Below are 25454 nucleotides of genomic sequence, written 5' to 3' on the forward strand. Positions count from 1 at the left end.
TTTTCTGCACCACTATCTTGTGAGGTAGATGGTGAGAATATTGTAATTCCAACTGAGAAAATGAGACTCTGATAGGTTAGGTGATTTGTCCAAGGTCACATATTAAATAAATATGGCAGATGGAATTCAAACTCTGGTCTTTTGACTCTTGGACTTCTGCTCCTATAATCACTCCTCATTGCCAAGAGCAAATAATTTAAAAATCACTTATATTTATCTCTAGGACAAATTTTTATATTTATATTTGAAATTTACTTTTCTTTCCCACACCGGCTTCCATAGTCTAAATATTCATTCCTCAATGGTTAATTTCCTGGTGATTTTGTCTTGTCTATTCTTAGCTAGGATGATCTTTAAGTACTATAATGGAAGCTTTTCCAGTATGAGAAGTTGCCAAAATTTAGGCTTTTTTTGGGTGACCCACAAGAACCCACGGTCATATCCTAGAAGAGTTAGACACAATTGAAACAACTCAGCAACAAATGGAGATAACAGAAGCCAGAATGGATCATCTAGAAAGAAAGATTAAGGAAGGGCAGAGGGTTGTAAAGTTGAAACAAAATCAGACAGTAGGTATAGAATGAGTAAGAGTAGTAGAGAGGAAAGGTTAGGAGAGGTTTTGTTTGGAAATATAATTTCAAAGCCACAAGTAACCAATGGTGCAATATGAGATGATGAGGTCTACTATAAGACAATGGGATACAAGGATTTTGTGGATCTCAAAATATAAAAGGTCATTGAGAGACAATGGTATGGAAGCAGGAGAGGAGGATAAAATAATGTTCACCCTTCTTCTTGGACCTGGGAGTCAGAGGGACTAGGAGATCAATGGCCTTCAATGAAGAAAGTAGAGCATATCTAGCATCCTCAAAGAAGAACTCATTTCACTTAAAAGAGGGAGGAATAACGGATGTTGGTTAAAATATCGGAGAATGTAAGAGTGATTGCAATAGGTAAGTGTGAGAAAGGGCATAGCGAAGATAAACTTGTTGGTAGCAGTCTTTGAGACTAGGGATGGGCAGTCAGGAAGATGCTATTCATGGCATGCCATTTACCCCTACACTGGAATGACTGGGGAATGTGGACTGGAGTGTGAGAACAATAGGAGGAAGATTTGTATAACATATTATATAGGTAAGGCTTAATCTTCTGAATACAACAAACACCAAGTAATGCCAAAGATTCTTTTGTTGTGCTTGGACTTTTATTTCAAATGGCGCCAGCTGGACTTAGGATGCTTTTGTTGTAATAAGGATTGGGACTAAAGCTATTTCATTGATGTATGGAACTCTGGATAAATAATTACCCTTTACTAATTTAGATGGAAATAACAAAAACTATAATAATAATTAGAAGTAATATAGCTAGCATTTATAAATGCTTTAAGGCTTACAAAGTGCTTTTATATCTATTATGTCATCTGTTCCTCACAGCAATCCTGTAAAGTAGGTGCTATTATTATGCCCATTTCATAGATGAGAAAACTCAAGTTGAGAGAGAGGTTAAGTGACCTGCCCAAGATCACATAATTAAGTATCTGAAGTAATAACTGAATTCAGGGCTTCTTGCCTCCAAGTCCTGCAGTCTCTCCATTGTGAATCTACCTGCTTCTTATAGTCTTGGAAAGTTTCCCAGAGAATTGGAAGGTTAAATGATTTGCCCAGGATCATAGAGCTAGTATGTTTCAGAGACAGGACTTAAACTTAGGTCTTCCTTAGGCACAAGGACAAATCTTTATCCATGTTTGTCTTCAGAGAATTTAAAAAAAAATTAACAGCTTGTACTTTTATAGATTTTAATCTTTGAGTTTTTAAAAAAAACATGAAATCTAAATGGATTTTCCTTGACCTTTAAAAAAGTATGACACATGTTTATTTAGAAAATAAGCTAATAGAATTTCTAAAGAACTAGATAGGATGAGGTATACTTTCAATCAACATATGAATAAGCATATATTTATCACTTATTTTGTACCCAGCATTTAAGCATCATGAGGAATACAGAAGATAAATAAGATCTAATAGAGTTAACAATCTATTTGGGTAACCTAACAAACACATGTGAATAATTAACTATGAATTTAACTGGAATTTAACTTCATGCTCTGCTGAAGGCTTCTATAGAATAAAATCAGATTAGCCTGGTAAAAGGGCACAGGATAGAATTGCATAGGGTAGAGACTGATGTCAGGAAGACCAACCAGGAAACTATCATGGTAGAAGCAGAGAAGGAGTTAGTAGAACTTGCTAGCAAGTGTATCTTGGACCAGATTAAAATTTAACTGGGAAATAAAATCAATAAAAATGTAGTAAAATGTAGTTTTCTAATTCAAAATGCAGCTTGCAAGCCTTCTCTCTCTCTCTCTCTCTCTCTCTCTCTCTCTCTCTCTCTCCACATATATGTGTCTGTGTGTGTGTGTGTGTGTGTGTGTGTGTGTGTTTTAGAGACTCCAATTTCTATTTAAGTTTGATATCACTGGGTAGGATAATAATAATAATTTATTAGATATAAATACAAGTTTTCTAGCCTGATAGACCATAAGAATGGGGATACCAATGACAATCTGCTGTCTCTCTCGCTTTAAAAAAAAAAGCATTTATTCAGGAAGTTGTTTTTTGTTTGTTTTGTTTTTTACAAAAGACAAGCAATCAACAAGCAAAATGCTATCGGGGGATTTTTCTTCATTTTTTAAAATCTTTTTTTTTTAAACGCTTACCTTCTATCTTGGAGTCAACTGACTCCAAGGCAGAAGAGTGGTAAGGGCTAGGCAATAGGGGTCAAGTGACTTGCCCAGGGTCACAGAGCTGGGAAGTGTTTGAGATCAGATTTGAACCTAGGACCTCCCATCTCTAGGCCTAGCTCTCAATCCACTGAGCTACCCAGCTGCCTCTGGGGATTTATCTTTAAATACCTCCTAACCCCCCAAATAAAATAATATTTTCTTGGATACATCATATGATCAGTATATATTCAACCTCTTCCACCCTTCTTCATCTTCGTCCCTAAATAATGATATTTTTAAGAATAAAAATTATTGCCAGATATTTCAGCTCCTCCCTTCTCTCCCTGCATAAATAATCATGACTGATAAGCATTAGAATTGGAAAGATCTTTAAAACACATTCTGAATCATTAAGGAAAAATTAAATGATATTTGATTTAGTTTAGTGGTAAGGATATTTTATAGCATAATAATTTTTAAAAATTGGCAATCCATGTGTGGCATATGGTAAACTTGAAATGACCATGTATTTAATTAAACAGAATACCTTATTCTTTAACTATTGCTGCATATTATTTTCACATTAGAAATAAGTTGCCTTTTTCAAAGGCATTTGTTATATAATATTTTTCATGTGCATGTATTGGAGAAAGTGTAGTATAGTCAAAAAGCATTCGATTTGGAGTCAAAAGGCATGTAATCCAAGTTTCCCATCTGCCATATATTAGCTGTGTGACTTGGGCAAGTTGCTTAACTTTTTGGAGTCTTAATTTCCTTCCTCATTTGTAAAATGGAGATAATTACACCAAGGCTACTTACCTCACCATGTTGTTAGGATCAAATTAAATAATTTTTGTTAAAAACAAAACAAAACAAAACAAAGCCCTTCTTACAATAAGTCAACCAATCAACAAATATCAAGTGCTTTCTATGTGCCAGATACTATTCTAAGTACCAGGGGATACAAAGGCAAAACTGAAATTGTTTCTGTTCTCAAAGAGTTTACATTCTAATGAGAGAGCAAATAAATGCATTTAAATGTTTCTGCTAACCCTTCATTTTCAATGCCCAAGTAGAGATAGTAACCGTATTATTATCCAAATATTAAAATGTGGATTGAACAATAAAAAGTTATTTGGGGGCAGTGAAGAGCCAGGACTAGAGATAGGATGTCCTGGGTTCAAATTTGGCCTCAGTTACTTCTGAAGTTTATGACCCTGGACAAATCATTTAAAATGGAGTGCTTAGCCCTTATTGCTCTTCTGCCTTGAAAACAATATTTAGTATAGATTCCAAAACAGAAAGTAATTGTTTTCTTCCAAAGTCTCTAGAAAAAAACAAACAACCAGTTCAGTATTTATAAGATAGGAATTGGTTGAATAAATCAATCAGTTCATACCACTCCATTTAGTGAATACTTCCAAGCATATGCTATAGAAATTATAAGCAAAGTTTAATAAAAAAAAACACAACTGGGGACTCTGACAGGCACCAACTTGGGAAAGGTGAATTTCTTCCTTGATTTGAAGTGGACTGAAGATTTCTATCCCCATACCTAATGTTCCTCTACTGCTTTTTGCCTCTGTATAGACTGGAGAAGAAGGTAGGCATCAGGAGGGAGTAAGGGAAAGAGGTCTTGGACCAGAAAAGTTGGGGAGAAGAGAGAGCAGGGGAAGGCGGTCTCTACTTGTCTCACAGATATATTTATAGTTCAACTCTCCTCAGGCACATTTCCCTTCTCCTCCAAAATCCTTGAGGTCACAAATCTTATTCTCTAGGATAGATGTTCTTAATCTGAGGTCTCTAAAGCTGTTTAAATTTAAAAAAAAGCTTTCAATATAATTGGTTTCCTTTGTAATCCTATAGTTTTTTTTAATCTAATGTATTTAAGAACATTATTTGAAGAAGAGGTCATAGGCTTTGCAAGACTTCTAAAGGGACCATGACAAAAAATGGTTACTAACCACTTGTCTAAGGGCTTATTATAACTATTCTTCCTCCTCTATTCAAATGAACTTGCCTTAGGCAACAGAATTCCTAGATATTGCTTTGTTTTATACAACTCTGTTTATAAGTTTGTATGTATATATAATTACATACACTATAGTTGATCACTTCCTGCATTTAGGTCCTGGGGCAGTTGGATGTCTACTATATGACAAATCATATTCTGTTTGAAAAGATATTGATGTCAGGAAAATATCATTTTAAGGTTTCTGATAATGATGAGCCAGTTAAAATCAAATGACATTTCTATTTAAACAAAAGTCACAACATACCATTTTAAAAGATAAAGTGCTAGGATCTGTATCTTCTACTGGTTCCCTTGTAGCATGATCTGTAAAAATAAATAAGTATAATGAAATTTACTTTCTGATAATGATTTTCAAGTTAATATAGGACTTGAGAGTCACATTAAAAAAAACAAACCACGATTTTATTTTCCATCTGAGAAGCAGCATGGTATATAGTATGTAAATAAAGCCTTAAAGACCTGAGTTCGATTCTTACTTCTCACAAGTACAAGTTCTGTGAGCTGAGACAAGTCATTCAACTTCTAAGGGATCTAGGCAACTTTCACAGGCTATACATTGAAGAGAAGTTGTTAACCTAAATTGGTAGAGGGAACTTTCTCACCCAGAAATTTCCTATACTGGTGAAATCACAGATCTAGTCCCTCTTCCATCTCTCCCAAGACAAGAAGAAATGGGCTTAAAATTAATTGAAACACTATTTTTTATGGAAATTTATTCTTTCCTTGTATTCAATTTTATAATGCCAATTATAATTTACAATGCCATTCCTCCTGGAATATTTGGCTAACTGAAGCCTGTATTTGGCTCATGGAATTATAGTATTAAGGGAAGATTTTTTACATTCCTAAGATATGAGGCCAAAAGAGAGGAAAAAAGAAATAAAGTATCTACAAAATTTTTAAGCCCTCCCAAGGGAATTGAGCTAATTTTATTTATGGAAGAAGATCTCTTACACTAAACTTATGCTTAACTTTGTAGCATGTAAATCTCTTCCTCTCATTTAGCCCATTGTGACTTCTTTAAAACATAGCCTCGGATTTTGCAAACTTGATATTTAAAATTGTAACTTAGTCTGTATACTAATTTGGCTAAGGAAGCAAAAGACAATGAATCTTTTTGACTAGCAAGTGTGATCTTTATGGATATAAAAATTGTTATATGTTAAAAAATGTTCTCTGTCTCATAATTTTCTCTATAAAGGCTTTGTCAGAAACCCAATCTTGGTTCAGAGTTATTGTTTTACCTCCTGAACCAGTTCTTGTGAATAATAAAACTTAGGTTTTTAATCTCTATAATTTTTGCATTGTGATAGATTTATTTGACAGTAACAATTTAACCCAAAAGGAAGAGAAATTTCCCATAATGCTGTTAGGGTAGATAAAATCAATTTTAGGACAGATTACTGATAAAAAAAACCTATAAGACTATAGATAATCAAATATAAATATTTTTCTATCTATCTATCTACCTGTCTATCTATCTATCTATCTAACTAGTGCTCTTTGAAGACAGATTACCTACTTGATGTGGATTTAAATTCTGATAAATGTGACTTGGGGCAGCTAAGTGGTATAGTGGATAGAGAACTGGGCTTGGAGTCAGAAAGACTTGAGTTCAAATTTGACCTCAGACACATAATAATTGTGTAACCTTGGGCAAGTTATTAATCCTGCTTGCCTCAGTTTCCTCATTTGTAAAATGAGCTATAGGAGGAAATGTCCAACCATTCCAGTATCTTTGCCAAGAAAAATCCAAATGGGTTCACAAAGAGCTGGACACCACTGAATTAATTGAACAACAATAACAAAATGTGAGTTTGCTCTCAAACCTGTGCCTCCTTTTTCTAAATTCATCTTCTCTGTAACAACTTTTCAACATTCAAAAATATTTATTAAGATGCAATGTGAACAGGATTTGTATTTCAAACTCTTCAAAATTCAAAAGAATACATTATCTTTCCTTAAGAAGTTTTCAACTCAATTAATTTCACATATATTTATTAAGAGCCTACTAAGTGCGAGAGGTACAATGCTAGGAGCTAGTGGTAGAAAGATGAAAAATTCTATGATTTTTTCTTCTCAAGGAATTTACAATCCAATGGGGTGTGAAGAAGATGACTAAAAGTACTTGAAAGATAAAAGATAAAATGTAATAAAGACAAAGGAAGGATCTAGAGACAGTTAGAAATTTGAGGCTGTAGGGGATCACTTTGTGAAGGGAGGAGATTAGGAAAGGTTTCATAGAGAAGATGGCACCCAAGATGAACTCAAAGGAAAAGAAGAGAAGGATTTCAACAAAGAAAGATGTCTAAGCAGTGCATTCTGAGGCAAGCAAAGGCAAGATAATATTAAGGGCCTGTTAATAGTCAAGTTTCTCTGGAATGTAGAGAGTATGAGAAGCATAAGCTAAAACAAGCTAGAAAGGTCTTTCTTATGGGAGTCAACCTTTTATGGAGTCAGGTTGTGAAAAGCTTTAAATACTAGGAAAGGAGGTTTGTATTTTATCCTACATATAATGTTGTTTCTACTTTCTCAGTCTCTTGCAACCTGACTTCTGAACACACTACCCAACTGAAATCATGCCCTCTTATATTACCAATGATTTTGAAACTACTAAGCTCACCTGCCTTTTTTCAGTTCTCATCCTCCTTAACCTTACTGCAGCTTTTGCTACAATTGGCCACAATCCCCTCCTAACATTCTCCTCTTCCCTGGATCTTTTCATGTTCTTCTCAGCCCTTTTTGTCCACACCTTCTCAATCTCCTTTGAAGGACCATTATCTCAGTCTTATGTTCTTAGCATGAATCTTCCCCAGGAATCTACCAGGAGACCGATTTTCTTCTCTTGTTCTCTTACCCAGACCAAAAACACTCACCCAGAATGCCCTCAACTGATGGTATTGATGAGTCGTCATTCAGTTCTGGAAGCTCAAGAACAATGTCTAGTAAGGTCTTTTAGACCTGCATAGAACTTTATATATGTTGGCTTATTTGAAGTACTCTTCCTTATTGCTTCTGGTAATCCATATTTACATTCAAAATACAAAAGCTCTGGTTCTTTGCCTTTAGATCCATCCTCCCAGAGTATTCAGGCTCTCTTCCTCTCAATTTTCTTTGAGTCTACTTATTTGTGTATATAGTATCCCTTCAAGAGAATGTAAGCTCCTTGAGGGCAATATTTGTAATTGTATTTCCAGTCTTGAAAACAGTAGGCACTTCAGTGTTTGCTGAATTAGTTAAATTTAGCCACTAAAGATTTCACAAGGGGTAGAAGGGAGGATTGTGTATTGATATAGTCAGATAGACCATATGTTCAGACATATACTGAGAGATGCAAAAAAAACTTTTAGTGGATGATTTAAAATTATTATTATTTTTTGTTTTCCCTCCCATTATTTTGCTTTTCTCTAATGTATTTGTTATGGCAGTAGAGAGAAAGTAATAAGATGGACAGAACTTCAAGACAGACAAGCCCAAAGCAAAATTATGACATAGTCCAAGTTTGTGTTTGAGCTTGATTCTTTTATTTCCATTATCATCCTATATCTCTTTTGTTCTTTGTGGCTAAACTCTTTGAAAAGTCAGTATAAAATAGGTGCCTCCACTTTCATCTCACTCTCTTCTTGATCTCTTGCAATTGATTTCTGAGTTTATCCCACTGAAACTGTTCTCTCCAAAATTATATATTATTTTCTTAGTTGCCAAATCCAACGGCTTTTTCCTAATCCTCATTCTCCCTGACCTTTCTGCAGCCTTTGCCACTGTTGATCAAACTCCCTCTTCTATCCTTGATACTCTCTTCTCTTTCCTATCTATCTGACCTCTCCTCATTCTCCTTTGTTGGATCTTTATTTAGAACATACCCTCCAACTATAAGTGTCCCACAAAATGACATCCTGGATCCTCTTCCCTTCTCCTTTTATACTACTTCACTTGATGATCTCATCACCTCCCATGAATTTAATTACCATCTTTATGCTCCTCTGCTGATCTCAAATCTTCCTATCTTGCCCCCAACTTTTCTGCTGACCTCCAAACTCTTACCTCCAACTTACTTTCAGACATCTTACAGTCTATGTTAAGTAGATAGCTTAAACTCAATATGTTCAAAATTAAAACCATGAATCCCCTCTCTAAAACCTCTACTCCTCTTATTTTCTCTACTATTATAGATGGCAACATCACCCTCTCAATCCCTCAAGCTTGAAACCTAGGAGCCATCCTTGACTCCTCCCTGTTTTTTACACCAATCTGTTGCCAAGGTCTGTTGATCTAATTCTTGCAACATCTCTCAAATAAGCCCCTTCCTCTCCTCTGACACTGCCAACTCTCTGGTGCAAGCTCTCATCACCTCATGCTTGGAACCCACACTGATGGGTCTACCTGCCTCATCTCTATCCACTCCAAATCCATCTTCCATCACCCACCAAAGTGATTTTCCTAAAGCTCAGGTCTAAGTGTCATTTCTCTACTAAATAAACTCCTGTGGTTCCCTATCACCTCCAAGATCAAATCCAAAATCCTGTTTGTCATTCAAATCTCTTAGTTACCTACCCCCCTCCTACTTTTCCAGTCTTGTTATACCTTCTTCTTGGTCATGCATTCTTTCATCCAATAATATTGTCCTCTTTTCTGTTCCATTAAAAAGATAGTTCATCTCTCAGCTCTGGGTATTTTCTCTGGCTGTCCCCCCTTGCCTAGAGTGCTCTTCTTCATCATCTCTGTCTACTGGCTTCCTTTAAATCCCAACTTAAATCCCAAATTCCTGTTCTAATCCCTCTTTCTACCTTCCCTATTATTTTCTTTTTAAAGTGCTGCCTCTCCCAATTACACTGTGAACTCTTTGAGGTCAAGAACTGTCTTTTGACTCTTTTTGTGTAGCCAAGCTTAGCACAGGGCCTGGCACATAGTAAGCACTTAAAATATTGATTAATTGATTGTGTTTGGGTTCCAAACCTCCTTGGACTTAGTTCTTTTCCATTAACACTTATTAGTAGGGGACAGCTGGGTAGCTCAGTGGATTGAGAGTCAGGCCTAGAGATGGGAGGTCCTAGGTTCAAATCCGGCCTCAGACACTTCCCAGCTGTGTGACCCTGGGCAAGTCACTTGACCCCCATTGCCCACCCTTACCACTCTTCCACCTAAGGAGCCAATACACAGAAGTTAAGGGTTTAAAAAAATAAAAACAAAAACAAAAACACTTATTAGTAAGAATATACCACCTTCCCTCAAATCAGGGACAAAATACTCTTATAATCAATTTCTTACCCTCCTATCAAAATTTATTAGTAGATGCTACATCTGTTTACATTAAAAGAGTATTTCAATGTAATTTATTTCTCTTATAATATTATATATGCACATATGCATATATATTTTGTGTATTTAAAAACATTTTGAGAAGAGAGTCCATAGGCTTCATCAGACTGCCAAAGTGGATCATTGACACACAAAAAGATTAAGAACCATGTTCTAAAATGTAAATGACTGGTGATAACTTAAACTACTACCTCTTTCAGGGTTATGTTATTTTAATAGGAAATCAATACATAAAGCTATAAGAATATAGTTTTAAGAGTAGGAAGTTAGGAATTTCATAATTTTTAGGAAGAGAGTTCAGTGCAGGGAGGGCATGAGTATCTTCTTGGTGCATAAAATAATATGGATTGGGCAATTTTCTCTTTTCCCTAAGCATGAAACCAATCCTGCATGTCAGGAGGAAAAAAAGAGTACTGCCTATGTGGGAGGTGAGAAGGAGCTATGATAGAAGAAGAGAAACGGTAAAGAGAGAAGAATGAGTTTTGGAAGGGAAAAAAGTAAACACAAAAAGCAGCAATTGGCATTTCACCTCAGTAGGCAGGCCTAAGAGAATAATAATAAAACTGAATTCTAGCATCAGGACATGAAGATTTTGGGGCCTCATGAAGTTCTTTGGGGCTGGATATGTTACTGATGGGACAGAAGCTTTGAGAGATGGACATAGAGGTTATAACTTTAGTCTTTTGAGGCCCCTGGCTATTGAAGAAGGGGAATTTGAATGCAAGGGCATTCCCAGAAAAATTTACTCCTGCTTTCTTGTGTTTAGCTCTATGACTAAGAAAACTGTCTCTCAGGTCTGAAATGAGCTTTCAACTCCTTAGGACTATGTGCCTGCTGTTAGTCATTTCTCTGGGTTTCAGTTTCCTCTCTATAATATGAATGATTTGGACTATGCCTTCCTATTCAGGGTCATATTCAGTTAAAGATAAGAAAAAACTCTCAATTTGATGGTTGCTCTGACACAAACATTTTTGATCCATAAATTACTATTTGACCTTTAAAGAATATATCAGCATATTATGAGACACTGACATTTGGATGAATCTGACACTAATTTCCACTGCTAGGAATTGAGAGAGATACAAAACTTATATAATATACAGTCCCAACCCTCATTGAGCTAATGGTTTAATAAGGAACATGTGTAATAATAATAAATAACATTACATCATAACTACATTTGAGAGAGATAAAACAAAGAGCTTACAAGGAGGATGGTTGCTATCAAAAGGGGTATCAGCAAACACTTCATGAAGATGGAATTTGAGCTGGAGTTTAAAGGATAGAAAGTCATCAGGTAATGATGGGAAGGACAAGTTTCCCAGTAACAAAAAAAGAGCTTGAGAGAAAGCATAGGGACAGCAAAGTGTGGGGCACAATCCAAGATGGCTAGGCATAAGACTGTGCCTGAAAATAATATGAACTATGAAATAAGACTGGAACAATAGAGTGGCTCCAGATGGATTGTATAAGGCCTTGAATGCTAGAAAAAGGAAATGGAACTATATTCTCCCTGCAGTAGAGTGCTACTAAAAATGTTCAAGTTGGGATTACATAGCCAGACGTTCGTATAAGGAAGATATCTGGAATAAGTATGAAGAATGAGTAAAAGGCAAAAGTGGAAGCAGAAACTCTTTTATGATGCTATTGTAATAGCTTGGATTAGGAGTAGAGGAGTTAGGAAGGCCTGGATCAGAGTAGTGACAGTGATAATGGACAAATGGGGAGAGATACGAGGGATGAACAAATGCAGAACTCTTAGTCAACTCGAATTTTTAAGCACTTAAGTCACTGTGTGACAGACATTATGAGACACTGACATTTAGGTGATAGTGTTAAGAGATAGGAAGACAAGGAAAGAGAAAAACCCAATCCCTACTCTCAGGGAGTTCAAAGTCAAATGGGAAAGACAAACTGAAACCATCTTTGTATAAACACAATATATCTACATATACCTATATCTATAAGTAGATATAGGCACACAGATACATGTGTATGCATAAAAAAAATTGGAGAATAGTTTCAAAGGAAGGGCACAAAGACTAAAAAGAACTGGAAAGTCTTCTTGTGGAATGGGAGGCTTTAGGTGAGACTTGAAGGAAGTTAGAGAAGCCAGGTGGCAGAGATGAGGAGGAAGAGAGTTCTAGGAATGGAGGATAGCCAGGCAAAACACCAGGAGTTAGAGATGGTGTTTTGTGCAAGAAGTCAATGTCACTGCATCAGAACACATGGCGGGGAGTTAGTAAGGTGTATAATAAGACTGGAAAAAGTAGTAGGGGGTAGGTTATATTCCCAAAGTGGGTGCTGCAGCGATCCAGGAGGTGGTGATGGCCACAGGTGCATTTATCTTTCCTATTAATTGCTATTAAAATTTTTAAAAATTAATTTCCAGGGGTGCTAAGTAATATTTTTTCTGGAAAGGGGGCAGTAGGCCAAAAAAGTTTGGGAACCACTGTTATAGACAGAGTTCATGTATTTATAGGACTTTGTAATTTATTGGCTATGAGAAGTGAAAGAAGGACAAAAGATAACCCCAATGTTTCAGACATGGGGGACTGTCACAGATCATTAAGGTGCCAAAAAAAGTGATATTTGAAAAATTGAAGAGAATTGAAGAGGTGCTATAATATGCAGTTTGGCAAATGCCAGCCTGACCTGAGTAGATGGGCAAACACAGTCCTCATTTTCAAAAAGGAAAAAGAGTATAGAGTTTGGTTAGTGAGTGTTTAGAAAGGAAAACACTGATCACAAAGACTTCATAACATCACAACATGACTCTATAAAAGCAAGTGATGACAGATTACCTTTTTTTTTAATGACACAGTTATTAGATAAGATCAGGAATGTGCAGTTCACATAAGTACACCTGAATGTCTGCAAATTATTTGATGAAATTTCTTATGCTAGCCTTGTGGACAAATGAAGACATGAGCAAGTTAAGAATCAACTTAGGACAGAAAGCCAAGATGGTAGAGTGGAAAGAAGCAAATGCTCCTACTCACAACTTCTCCAGATAGATCTATAAAATGCATCAACCCTGACAGAGAAATCCAGAAGACACAATGCATTTTTTGTCTGGCCAGGTCAGCATAGAGAGATAAACAGAGGTCTCTCAACATTGGGGACAGGTTCAAAGCAGGAGCTCACAGCATAGGGCGCACTCCATTGCTCATGCACAATTAGCCCCAAAGGAGGTCCCTGATCCATACCAGGGCACTGAGATGAGGACAGGGGCAACTTAGAGCTTTGTTGTCCATTATTAACCTGCATGATCCAAGATGGAGTGAAAAGGAGACCTGTGACCAGCTTAGAGAGGGTCTGAGTGGTGTACTGAGAAAGAAGGAAGTTCAGAAGCCAACAGCAGCAGCAACAGTAGTGTGGCTCAGACCTCAGGTGCAAAGCTGGGTCTTACTTCCAGCATCTAGCCCAGCTGAGGAGGAATAACCAAGACAGGAAACCCAAACCAAAGGGGAACCTATAATTCTGCCTCTTTGAACAAAATACAACTCTCTAGCTGGCTAGTAGGGAGGAGTCTAACAGTAGTCAACTTAATCCCAGTTCAGGAATTTGAAGACTTCAGAACAGGGGAGCAGAAATCAGACTTTACCCTGGATTGATCTCTTTTGAGAACACTGAAAGCTTGTAAGAGCCTAGCCTGTCCCTGAGATTTTGGAATAACAAAATACTTAGTACCCCAAGAAGCAATGGAACCAGTTCACCCCCTTCATCCAAAAGTGCTGTAGAGCTTAGCCTTAGCATGATGTTGGAAATCAGGAAGTAGAATGGAAGAATGGGTAGACAAAAAAAAAAAAAAAGAACCATACAATAATGAGTTATGATAATAGGAGATTGGCTCAGATGCAGAAAAAGAGAATGATTCTAGCTAAGTCTCAGAGAAAAACACAACTGGGGCACAAAATCAATGAGAATTCCTGGAAGAAAAAGAGAAAGAATAAAAAAACAGTTTTTAAATGGTTTTAAAAAAATAAATGAGGGGGCAGCTGGGTAGCTCAGTGGATTGAGAGCCAGGCCTAGAGACGGGAGGTCCTAGGTTCAAACCTGGCCTCAGACACTTCCTAGCTGTGTGACCCTGGGCAAGTCACTTGACCCCCATTGCCTACCCTTACCACTCTTCTGCCTTGGAGCCAATACACAGTATTGACTCCAAGACGGAAGGTAAGGGTTTCAAAAAATAAAATAAAAAAAAAATAAATGAATGAGAAAGCTTGACAAAAAATTAGAAAAGTAATGACAGCTATGTAAAAAAGAATTAGAAAGAGAATTAACAGATTGGCCCAAAAAATGAAAAAATCTTTCCCAAGCAACCAACTCCTTGAGAATCTGAATTGACCAAATAGAAGCCAATAACTCCATAAAGCAATAAGAAATGATAAAACAAAGTTAGAAGGCTGAAAAAATGGAAGACTTACAAAGTAACATTATACCAAAAACAACTAGCTTAGAAAACAGAATGAGAATGTTGAGAGGATATGGGAAAATGGGGACACATACACTGTTAGTGGAATTGTGAACTGATTCAACCATTTTGGGAGAAGTCTGAAATTGTGCCCAAAGAATTATAAAATTAAATACCCTTTAACTCAGTATACCATTAGTAGGTCTGTTTCCTAAGGAGAAAAGGAGAAAAGGGGAAAAGGAAAAGAGCCTATATGTCCTAAAATATAGTAGCTCTCTTTGTTGTGGCAAAGAACTAAAAACTGAAAGGATGCCTGTCAATTGGGAAATGGCTAACAAGTTGTGGCATATAATTGTGATGGAATACTACTACATCATAAGAAATAATGAACAGGTTAATTTAAAAAAAACATAGAAAGATGTATATGAAATTATGAAGAGTGAAAAAGCAGAACCAAAAGAACATTATATACAGCAACGGAAATATAGTTTGAAGAATAACTTGCATATGTCCACCTGCAGAAAAAGAACTAAGAGAAACATGCAAGTCGTAGTTTTATATGCATTTTTTTGGCCAAATGATGCATTCTTTAGTTCAAGAAAGGTTGGGGGGGGGTGAGAAAGATGCCTTGGAACTTTAAAGTAATAAACAAACAATTTTAAAAAGAAAGAAAACAGATTGAGGATAAAAAATTTAAGAATCATTAGACTATTTGAATACCATAGCCAAAACAAAGTCTAGAATCCTATTTCAAGAAATCTTAAAAGACAAATGCTCAGATTTCTTAGAAACAGAGAGCAAAGTGGAAAGAGAAAGAATCCCCTAGTTTTACCTCCTGAAAGAAACACAAGAATGAAAACTTTCAAGAACATCATGGCCAAAATCCAAAGCTTTCCAGGCAAAGAAAAAATACTGCAAGCAGCCAGAAAAAAAAGTTTAAGTACTGAGGAGCCACAATCATGATCACAATTTAGCAGTCATTAATATAAAGCAGCAGAGAACTTGGAATACACAATTCCAAGGCAAAGAATATGGGTTTAAAGCCAAGAACAATTTACTCAGCAAAACTAAGTTTACTACAACAGAGGAAGAAGTGGACTTTGGTAAAATAGAGGACTTTCAAGCATTCCAGATGAAAAGACCAAAGCTGCAGAGAAACTCTGAAGGTCAAACACAAGAGTTAAATGGTAAATCTGAATGAACAATAAACAATAAAAAAATTAACAAGAACAAAATGATTACATTCAAATATGGGGAGATTATGTATGTGTACCCTCTGAACTCTTATCATCATTATGGTTCATTGAGAAAATTCAATTAGACAAGGCCTTGGAATGATTCTATAATGTCTTAATAATCTTTAGGAAAGAATGGAAAGAGAGAGAAAGAGGGATACACTATGGGGAAGGCAGGTGGAGATGAGGAAAAAGGAAAGGAAGGCTGGGGAAAAATATCTCATATAATCAAGTGTACAAGTTGATATCTATCCAAATGAGGAGATGGTGGGAGTAGAGTGGCTGACATTTGAATCTTACTCTCATTTAAATTGATCAAAAGAAGTAAGAACACACACACACACACACACACACACACACACACACACACACACAACAGTTGCACACATGGGATACAAAAACCCATTTCACTCAGCAGAAAAATAGAAGGGAAAGGGAAGAGGGAATTAGAGGGAGGATAGATTAAGAGAGAGATTAGTCCTAAGCAAAACAATCTCTAAGAATGTACAAAAATGTTTATAACTTTTTGAAATGACAAAGAATGAAAATCTGAGGGAGCTTCTGGAAATTGGGGAATGGAAGAAACTATGGGATATAAATGTGATGGAATGTCAATGTGTTGAACTCTTATCAGAGTAATGATCCATTAGCATTCCAGAGGACTAATGCTAAAATGTACTACCTACCTCCTGATAAGGAGGTGAAAGGACTCAAAATACAGAATGAGATAATTTTTTTTTTTGGACATGGTCAATGTGGAAATTTGTTTTGATTAATTATTCGTGTTTTTAATGAGTCTGTTTTTCTTGTGTTCTCAATGGGAGGAGGGAAATGAGGTATAAGGGTAAGGAGGCAGGTCTTAGTTGAAAAAAATCAATACAATACTTTAAAAATAAATAAGTAATAGGGGGCAGTATTAGACTAGGTCAACTATAAGGTCTCTTCTAAAAAAAAAAAAAGAGTTAATTCAGAGCCTAACCAGTTTAAATGTCTGCACCAAACAGTTAAGAATGAATACACAGGGGGCAGCTGGGTAGCACAGTGGATCGAGAGGTCCTAGGTTCAAATCTGACCTCAGACAGTTTCTAACTGTGTGACCCTGGGCCAGTTACTTAACCCCCATTGCCTAGCCCTTACAACTCTTCCGCCTTGGAGTCATTGACTCCAAGTTGTAAGGTAAGGGTTTTAAAAAAAATGAATGAATATGCTCATGCCAGCTTGGAAGGAATGGAGTGCCCCCAAGGCTCTACCTTTGGCCCTGTGCTCTTTAACAAATGACTTGGATGAAAATAAGAAAAGCATACTTAGTAGTAACTGGCATTTTTCTGGTGTTTTAAAATGTGTAAAGCACTTTACATACATAATTTGAACTTTCTGTGATTGAATTCTGCGATTTAAGATCTCCAGGTATTATGCTTATTTTACAGATGAGAAAACTGAGGCTCAGAGGGATTAAGTAACTTCCCTATAGTTATATAGCTAGTTAGTGCTTAAAGATTGGGTTCAAATTCAGGTCTTCTCATTTAAATTAATCATTTTGTCTCTTCATGGCACTGCCTTCCCCATTACTCTTATCACATTTGAAGGTGAGATTTGAACACAGTGTGGCAACAGCCAGGCAGAACAGGTCTTAAAGTCAAGAAGGCTTGGATTCAAGTCCTGCCCTTGCTATGTACCAGCTATGTGACATTAGGCAAGTCGCTTAAGCTCTTCTTGCTCTGGGCAATTCTTTTAAGACTAAAAGTGACAGAAAAATTGTCAGCCTGCCTTTTAAGAGAGTTTCTTCACTCAGAAGTTCCCTGTGCCAAAGAAATCACAGTTCTAGTCCCTTTCTCTGTGAAGCTGAGAGGGATAGCAAATCTACTGGAAGACTGGGTCAAGTTCCAAAAAGATCTCAACCAATAAAATAAACCAATAAAACCTAATAAAATGCAATTTAATAAGGACAAATGCAAAGGCCTATTGTACTTTCACAAGCACAATTATGGGGAAAATGGAGGCAGGCAAAAAATAGTATTAGGAGTTTTAAGAGACTACAAATTCAATATGTCGATAGTTTACATGCCACCAAAAAAAAAAAAAAAAAACCTAAGTTGCTGTAGGCTTTAAAGTACAAAATCCAAATAATTGTCTTATTTTCTTTCCTGGTCAAAATGTATCCTAAGCCCCATATTTCAAGTAGGACATTGACAAACTGTAGTAGTTCCAGAGGAGGATGACCAGAATAGTGAGGGCACTAGAAACCATGCCATACAATGATTTGTTGAAGGAACTGAAGTTTTCCTTGATCAGAAAAGACTGATCTAGGAGAATCATAATGGTTCTTTGACAGCATTTGAACAATATATGATAGAGAAATTAGGCTTCAGTGGATAGTTAGGATAAAAAGGTGGAAGTGGCAGAGAAAATGATTTAGGCTTGATGTATGGAAGAAACAATTCCTAAGAAACAGAAAGACCCAAAAGAAGAATGAGTTGTTTTGAAAGAGAGTAAGTTCCCTCTTAATGATGGCCTTTAAGCAGAGACTAGATATCTACTGGTTGGATAATATAGTATAAGAGATTCTCAGTTAGCTATTGTTTAGACCGCATGGCTTCTGGAGTCTCAGCCAATCCTGAAATTGAGATCTTAATGGTGGGACTACTAAAAGAACCAGTGAAATCAGAATGAGATTTAGGGGAAAGATAAAAGATTTTAGATATGTTGAATTTGAATTGGATACCTGAGTGGGCAACTTCAAGCTGCCTATGATACTCCCACCTCCCACCCACCCCTCATTACACGAGATCAGAGGGAGGGAGTGCTTGCTTTGGGAGGCTGGACACTGGGGCAGGGCATGCAAAAAATGTCCTCCAGTGCCAATACTTCACCAATACTGCTCTATACAGCCAGAGATGTAAGCCTGCAATTCAGGGCTGAAGATACAAATTTGGGAATAATTTATAGAGATGGTAGTTGAAGATGGAGTACATTAGAATCTCAAAGGGAATGAGAAAAAGAGAGAGAGACAGAGAGACAGAGAGACAGAGAGAGAGACAGAGACAGAGACAGAGACAGAGAGAGAGAGATATGGATAGGGAGACTAAGGACAGATTTGGGGAGAATATCCAGCTTGTAGGATAAAAAAAGAAGAAAGGAAAGTTTCAAAGAAAGAGAGAACCAGGACATTAGGTGATTTCCAAAGCCAAGGGAAGAGAAAATATCCAGTAGAAAAGGCATTTTATTACTACTGTTGAGGAGGATGACAATGGGAAAAGGCTAGTGGATATGGTGATTCAGAGTAAGTAGTGGCATTTGAGAGAACAGCTTCAGTTGAAGGATGGAGGCATTTGAGAGAACAGCTTCTGTTGAAGGAAGGAGGCAGAAATCAATTATAGGGAGCTAACATTTTCCAAATTGAGTCATTAGCAAGTTCTGTGTCAAATATTCTGATGCCTTCTCGCATGTGGGCCTAGAAAAATCTGAGAGGACACAGTAGACAGAGAAAGTTCATAAATAAATATGTGCCTCTAAAAGCAAATGATAGACTGCAAATTACTCTAAGAAGGTTCAAAGAACCTTAGCTCACTTCTTTCTGAACAATTGTAGCTAACTAAGCAGGAAAATGTACCAGATGCTTTCAAGCTTCACTGAGTGCCATGGGCCAAAAGCATGGCTCTTTGTGCTTTCTAGTGAAGAATTAAAGGTGATTCTTTAAACCAGTGATTCCCAAAGTGGGCTCTACCGTCCCCTGGTGGGTGCTGCAGCAATCCAGGGAGGCGGTGATGGCCACAGGTGCATTTATCTTTCCTATTAATTGCTATTAAAATTTTTAAATTAATTTCTAGGGGTGTTAAGTAGTATTTTTTCTGGAAAGGGGGTGGTAGGCCAAAACAGTTTGGGAACCACTGCTTTAAACATATGATTGCAGAATCTAGGTTCTATGCACCATGGATTTTCTTTTGATGTACAGCTGTTTTCATTACTGGTTATAAAGAACCCCTGAAGTCTTGAACTATATCGATCACAAAAGTCTCTCTCGAGCAAGGAGAGATGCATATGCCAACTCTTTAATTCCTCTTACTCTTAAATGTAAATGTATTGCAACCTCTTGAAACAGCTCTACACTGTCATTCTCAGAACTAGGTGAGGGTATGAGAGCAAGAAAGGCACAAAGATAAAGAAATAGACCTCTAACTGATTTCTCTGGCACCCGCCCAGCCAGTATTTCACAGATTTAAATAGGAGTAGGCAACCTTTTTGGCCATTGAGAGCCATAAACGCCACATTTTTTAAAATGTAATTTCGTGAGAGCCATGCAGTGCTCACAGTGTGCGCTCCTGTAACAGCGCCTGAAAAAAAATTGGCTTTATGGCTCCTGCAGAAAGAGCCATATCTGGCCCTCAAAAGAGCCAGATATGGCTCGAGAGCCATACGTTGCCGACCCCTGGATTTAAAGGTGTTAGTCAGTAGCATGCTGAATACCCAAGAGGATCAAAGTGGAGGAAGAGTAGAAGGGGGAGGAGACACATAACAAAGAGACATGAAAAAAAGATCTAGACATGGGGAAAGTGAGGAAAAGAAAAAATAGAAAGAAGAATTAGATGAAAAAAGGTGAGGTAAAGATTATAAGTAAGAATAAAATGAACAGGACTCTCTCTATATGGCATGTCCAGAATAAGGAAAGTGGGAAGGGAGAGGGACCTTCTGGTAGGATACTCTTTCTGCTCTAATTGCTTGTGGAAAAGGTGAGGAGTGAATGAATGCAGAAGATAAAGTCTTCTGGCCTTGCTTTTATATGTGTGTGTGTGTGTGTGTGTGTGTGTGTGTGTGTGTATTTTATATAGCCTAGAATGATAACCAAACATAACCAATTGTATGGTGGATACAACATCACTGAAAGCTTTTCCTTGTGTTGATGCCAGTTTTATGGTAGTAGGTACAGTAGTAGATAGAGTAGGTATAGCCAACACCAAAGGTGTCAACTTTCTGGAAAAGAAGTAGGAAAACTAAAATTTTATTCTTAAATTTAACACTGCAATGAAGCAAAGAGCAGCATTTCTCATAGGAATAAAAATGGATCAGTGAGGGGGCAGCTGGGTAGCTCAGTGAATTGAGAGCCAGGCCTAGAAAAGGGAGGTCTGAGGTTCAAATCTGGCCTCAGACACTTCCCAGCTGTGTGACCTTGGACAAGTCACTTAACCCCCATTGCCTACCCTTACCACTCTTCTACCTTGGGGCCAATACACAGTATTGACTCCAAGATGGAAGGTAAGGGTTTAAAAAAAAAACAATGGATCAGTGAATGTTATTACCATTATATAAATCAAGGACCTTCATCTTTAGTTTTCAACAGCTGGATAAAGTCAAAATTATTTGAAAATTGCTTGAAAAAACAAAAGTTCTTTCCCTCTAGGAGAAAATTCTGATTTGATCAAGGTAATGCTATGTATTACTAATGGAGTTCGGGAGATAGATTTAAAAATGAATTAGTTTTCTAACAGGTATATGTGATTTGAAGTTTGTTTTTATTTTGGAAAACAAAATTATTATGGGTTTTCTTAATGTGAAGAAGGTATATGTTTTTTATTCTGTTATTCACAAATATACATATGTGTATATATGTGTGTAGCATAGAAAATACGGAGACACATATATTTAAGGAATAAATCCAGAAAAATTACTGTTGAAGGGGAAAAAAAACAAAATAGCAAAACAAAAGTGTGTTTCTTCTGTCAGTTTGGTAGAACTAGTGTTTAACTTTTCTATCTTTATTCTTTTGCTGCAAATTATAGCACACTATCTGATAGGAAAACTTTAAATGGCAGTAGTATATTGTGGTTTCATTACCAAAACAGGAGATACCATCCAGAAAATCACAGAAGCCTTAATGAAATATCAGAAAAAAAGGAAGACCTTCTTTTAATCATCATCACCATTAACATTTAATACTTTTTGGGGGGTACCAGGCATAGAGATCCATTATCAAGAGTAGCCTTAGAATTCACCAGAAGCTAATTGGACAGCTGGCTCAGAAGAGTTGAGCACTTAAATTTCTCTGATAGCATTCCTAACACAAGAAGACATGAAGAAGAAACGATGAAAGTGGGTGTAAGAGAGAGAAGTCCCAGAAGCAAATGAAGAATCGATAGTATCACTATGAGCAGCAGTAGCATAACCACTGTCCAGGGAATAATTTGCTAGGCAAAAATTACCTAGCAGGACATGGCACTTGTACCAGAGGAATACTAAATTCTACATTAGGATATTAAGAAAAACAGTAGGGGTTTCACAATACTTTATCTCCATTTCCCACCTCTTTATGCCAAGGAAAAGAGGTGAATTAGAGGTGAGGATTTCCTTCTATCTAGGCAAATTTATCAATTTTCTTCCATTTATCATTTCCCACTTGCAAATATTCAAAGATAAATTTTTGACAGTGCCTGGCAAACAGCAGGCACTTAATAAATATTTAACTTATTAGTTACTCTAGGAAACTTTTCAAGGCTCAGTCCAGCCTCTTACTATTTATCTCCATTTCTTACTGTCTTGCTTCTTTTTGTATTCCTTCTGCTTAACACAATCCATGGTACACATAGCAAGTGATTAATAAATGTTTATTAAATGATTTATTGATTGCCTCAAGGTAACAAAATATCTAGAGCATAAAGTCTCTTTTGTCAAAGTTCAAGTAATTAAATACAATGCATACTTATTTCAAGTAATTACTTTGGACCTTCCTTGAGAGAGGCCAAGAAACAGCATTGGTATAGTCAGGATTCTAGATAGGGCTAGATTCTAGGATAAGACCAAGAGGATTTCTGGGCTATAGAGACTGATGAGGCGGTAAATCCACAGAGCAATCGTTTTCAGTGTCAGAGGCAGTATAAATACAATAGAAAACATTCCAGTCAAGCCCACCAAAAATGTAACTCATGGTTCACAGAATGTTTTTGGTTCTGTGCCTTTCTTTATATGCCCAGCCCTTAGCACAGTAACTGGCACGTTGTAAATACTCAATAAATGATTGTTGACTGATGGGGTCCTGACCTGTAAAATTTCCTAGTAACTACAGTTTGGAATGACACAGGGAACCCTCTCTCCACCCCCACCCCCACCTCACTGTGGGACTAAGGTAAGGAAACGGTTTTTTGGGGGGCGTGGGGGGTAGGGGGGAACCTACACAGCATGCAAGTGGAGAAGGTGGAAACAGGAGAAGGAATCAAACACTTAAGCTGTTTTATGCCAGGGAAATTGGTTGGACGTGTTTCAACCTGGCATCTCCCGATCCAGAACAAAAGCGCCTGGGGCCAAAAAAAAGTAAAAAGAGGGCAAGAAGGGGCGCAAGAGGACAGAAGGTTGGGATGGGGAAAGGAGACGAGATAGGCAGGAGGAATTAGCCACTGCCCACACAGGACCTTGTTTAACAAGAATTCCCAAACTACCACGGGGCCCCTTGCATAGCGAGCACTGCTCAAAACGCAGCTGCGAGTGCGGTATGGAGGGTAGCACTTTGGGTGCCAATCCTAAATCTTCCCTACGTCTGGGTTTCTGCTGAGACTCTGTCCTTCTCCCTCTCCCCGCCCCTTATCTAGACCTAAAGGCCAGCCCTCGGGGCACCGCTCTCCGCCCCGCAGGTGAGGGTGCGCCCCGCCTCGACGTCAACTTACCTGTAAGCAGAGGGTCCTCGGCAGAAGCCATGGAGGCGGGGTAGGGGCGCACCAGTTCCAGCTCGGAGCTGGAGAGCCGGGTGGGAAATGGGGAAGCGCGGGGAAAGGGGGACCAAAAGAGGGAAGAAGGAATCCCGGGAAGAGGGAGTATGGAAACTTCGGCTTTCCCGGGTCGGGCTGATAAAAACACCCCAACTCCTCCTCCTCGTCCTAGTCCTCCTCCTCCTTGTGTCTTCGCTGGCTTCTTCCTTGTACTCACTTCCTGCTAGGGCATGGAGAGGAGCCCCCTCTGTGCGCGTCTCTAGCTCCCTCCCCTCCGTAGGTACGGAGCAAGAGTAGGTGCTCCCCCCGATTCTCCCTGCCTGCCTTCGCTACGGCTCCGACCCCGCTGGCCACTAGCCCGGTCTGCCCCTTTGCCCTTTGCCGCCAAGCGGGTTGGTTGCCAGTTCCAGACTCCCTTTTTGCCTCAGCTGCTGCCCGAGGACTGACTGATTCTGCAGTTGCCTCTATCGCTGCAGTTCGGGACCGGGCTTTTCGATTTGTAAGGTAAACCAGATGATTAATCTTAGCCAACGGTAGCCGTAGTCCCACTATATTCAGGCAATGAACTTTACTGGATGCTACCCTAGCTAAGACCCCAGAGCTACCTGGGCGCAGGAGGCATGGTTTGTGATATATACGGTAGTCTGATATTTAAGCAATTTCCTGATCTTTATGTAGACGAAGTTCTGATGCATGATAGTACATGCTAATAATTTCTATTTTGATTTTTTGTTCTTTTTTGCATTAGTCATTACCTGACCTCCCCCAGGGAAGTATTACAACAAAGAGAATGAAAAGATAATTCTCATTGCAAAACTCATTAGCAGCACCTAGGCTTTTTACTGAAGTAGCTTCTGTTAAGTATTGGGAAGATGTTTAATTCTTACATGAAAGCTTATAATTTAATTTATATTGACGAACATAGGAACATAGAAATGGAAGCTACCTCAGAGGGATCTAGTTCAATCCCATCATTTTGCAGATGAAGAAACTGAGACTTGGTAGATAAAGAGACTTGCCCAAAGTCACACAGGTAGAAAGAAAGGGAAAGAAAGGGTAACTGAGTTTTTAAAGGGGTTCCTTAGTAGCTGGTTTGCCCTCCCTCCTCACCTTACCTCATGGAATTTTTAGTTACCTTCAAAGGTCAACTCATATGTTACCTCCTACCTGAAATCTATCTTAATCTCCCAACACAGGTGTCCAGCTAATGACAGCTAATGTCCCCGGTTGAAAATCACTTCTATATATTTTGAATTTAATTTTCTATGTACATGTTCAATAAAATGTCAGCTCTTGAAAGGCACAGGCTGCTTGGTTATTGATTTTTTTATCCCCAGTACCTGGCACTTTGCATTTAATGTTTGCTGAATTGAATCAAATTGGCATATTTTGATCTGCACCTATGATTTTGTTGTTGTAAGGAACTCAGTGTGGAAATTTCCCATAACCTGTATTTTCAGAGTTGCCTGAGGTAGTGAGAAGTTAGATAATTTATCTAGGGTCACAAAACTTTATATACATCAAAGGTCAGAGATAGGACTTGAACCCAGGTGTTTGTCCAAGGCTTGCTCTATATCTCTTAAATCAAACTATTGAAAGATATAAATAGATAGATAGATAGATAGATAGAAAGATAGAAAGATAGACACATACATATACGCATATATATGTAAAGGATATACTTAAATTAGTTATATTTCCAAGTATTAATAAAACCCATTATTAATCACAAAGCTTCCACACATGTGGTGACATTGAAGTAAGCAGAAGTTTGGAGGACTATAATAGTCCTTGCATGCCATTCATATTTAGGAAGAGAAGGATGAAATTATATTTACAAGCAAGTAATTTCTTGCCCACTACTATAAGAAATTATCTACAAAGGATAAGCACTGCCTAAAAATGGGATGTGTACCATTTTTCTAGCAGTGTGTGATATTGTTAATGTCACAGACTAAGTACATATTTAGTATTATTCACTCAACAAGCATTTATTAATGTGCCAGGCATTGACCTAAGGGCCTGGTCTGAACTA

General features: G+C 37.6%; 1 protein-coding gene across 1 annotated transcript in view; it reads right to left on the reverse strand.

Annotated features, from left to right (window-relative positions):
- EDARADD (EDAR associated death domain) overlaps positions 1-23651 on the reverse strand; it is a 79843-nt gene extending 56192 nt beyond the window's left edge. The window contains 2 exon segments of the mRNA XM_044675982.1: positions 5002-5060; positions 23378-23651. Coding sequence (XP_044531917.1) covers positions 5002-5060; positions 23378-23651 — 333 coding nt within the window.
- Positions 23652-25454: the final 1803 nt, after the last annotated feature.

This window comes from Gracilinanus agilis, chromosome 4, assembly GCF_016433145.1.
Source record: "Gracilinanus agilis isolate LMUSP501 chromosome 4, AgileGrace, whole genome shotgun sequence".
In the NCBI taxonomy this organism is placed as follows: Eukaryota; Metazoa; Chordata; class Mammalia; order Didelphimorphia; family Didelphidae; genus Gracilinanus; species Gracilinanus agilis.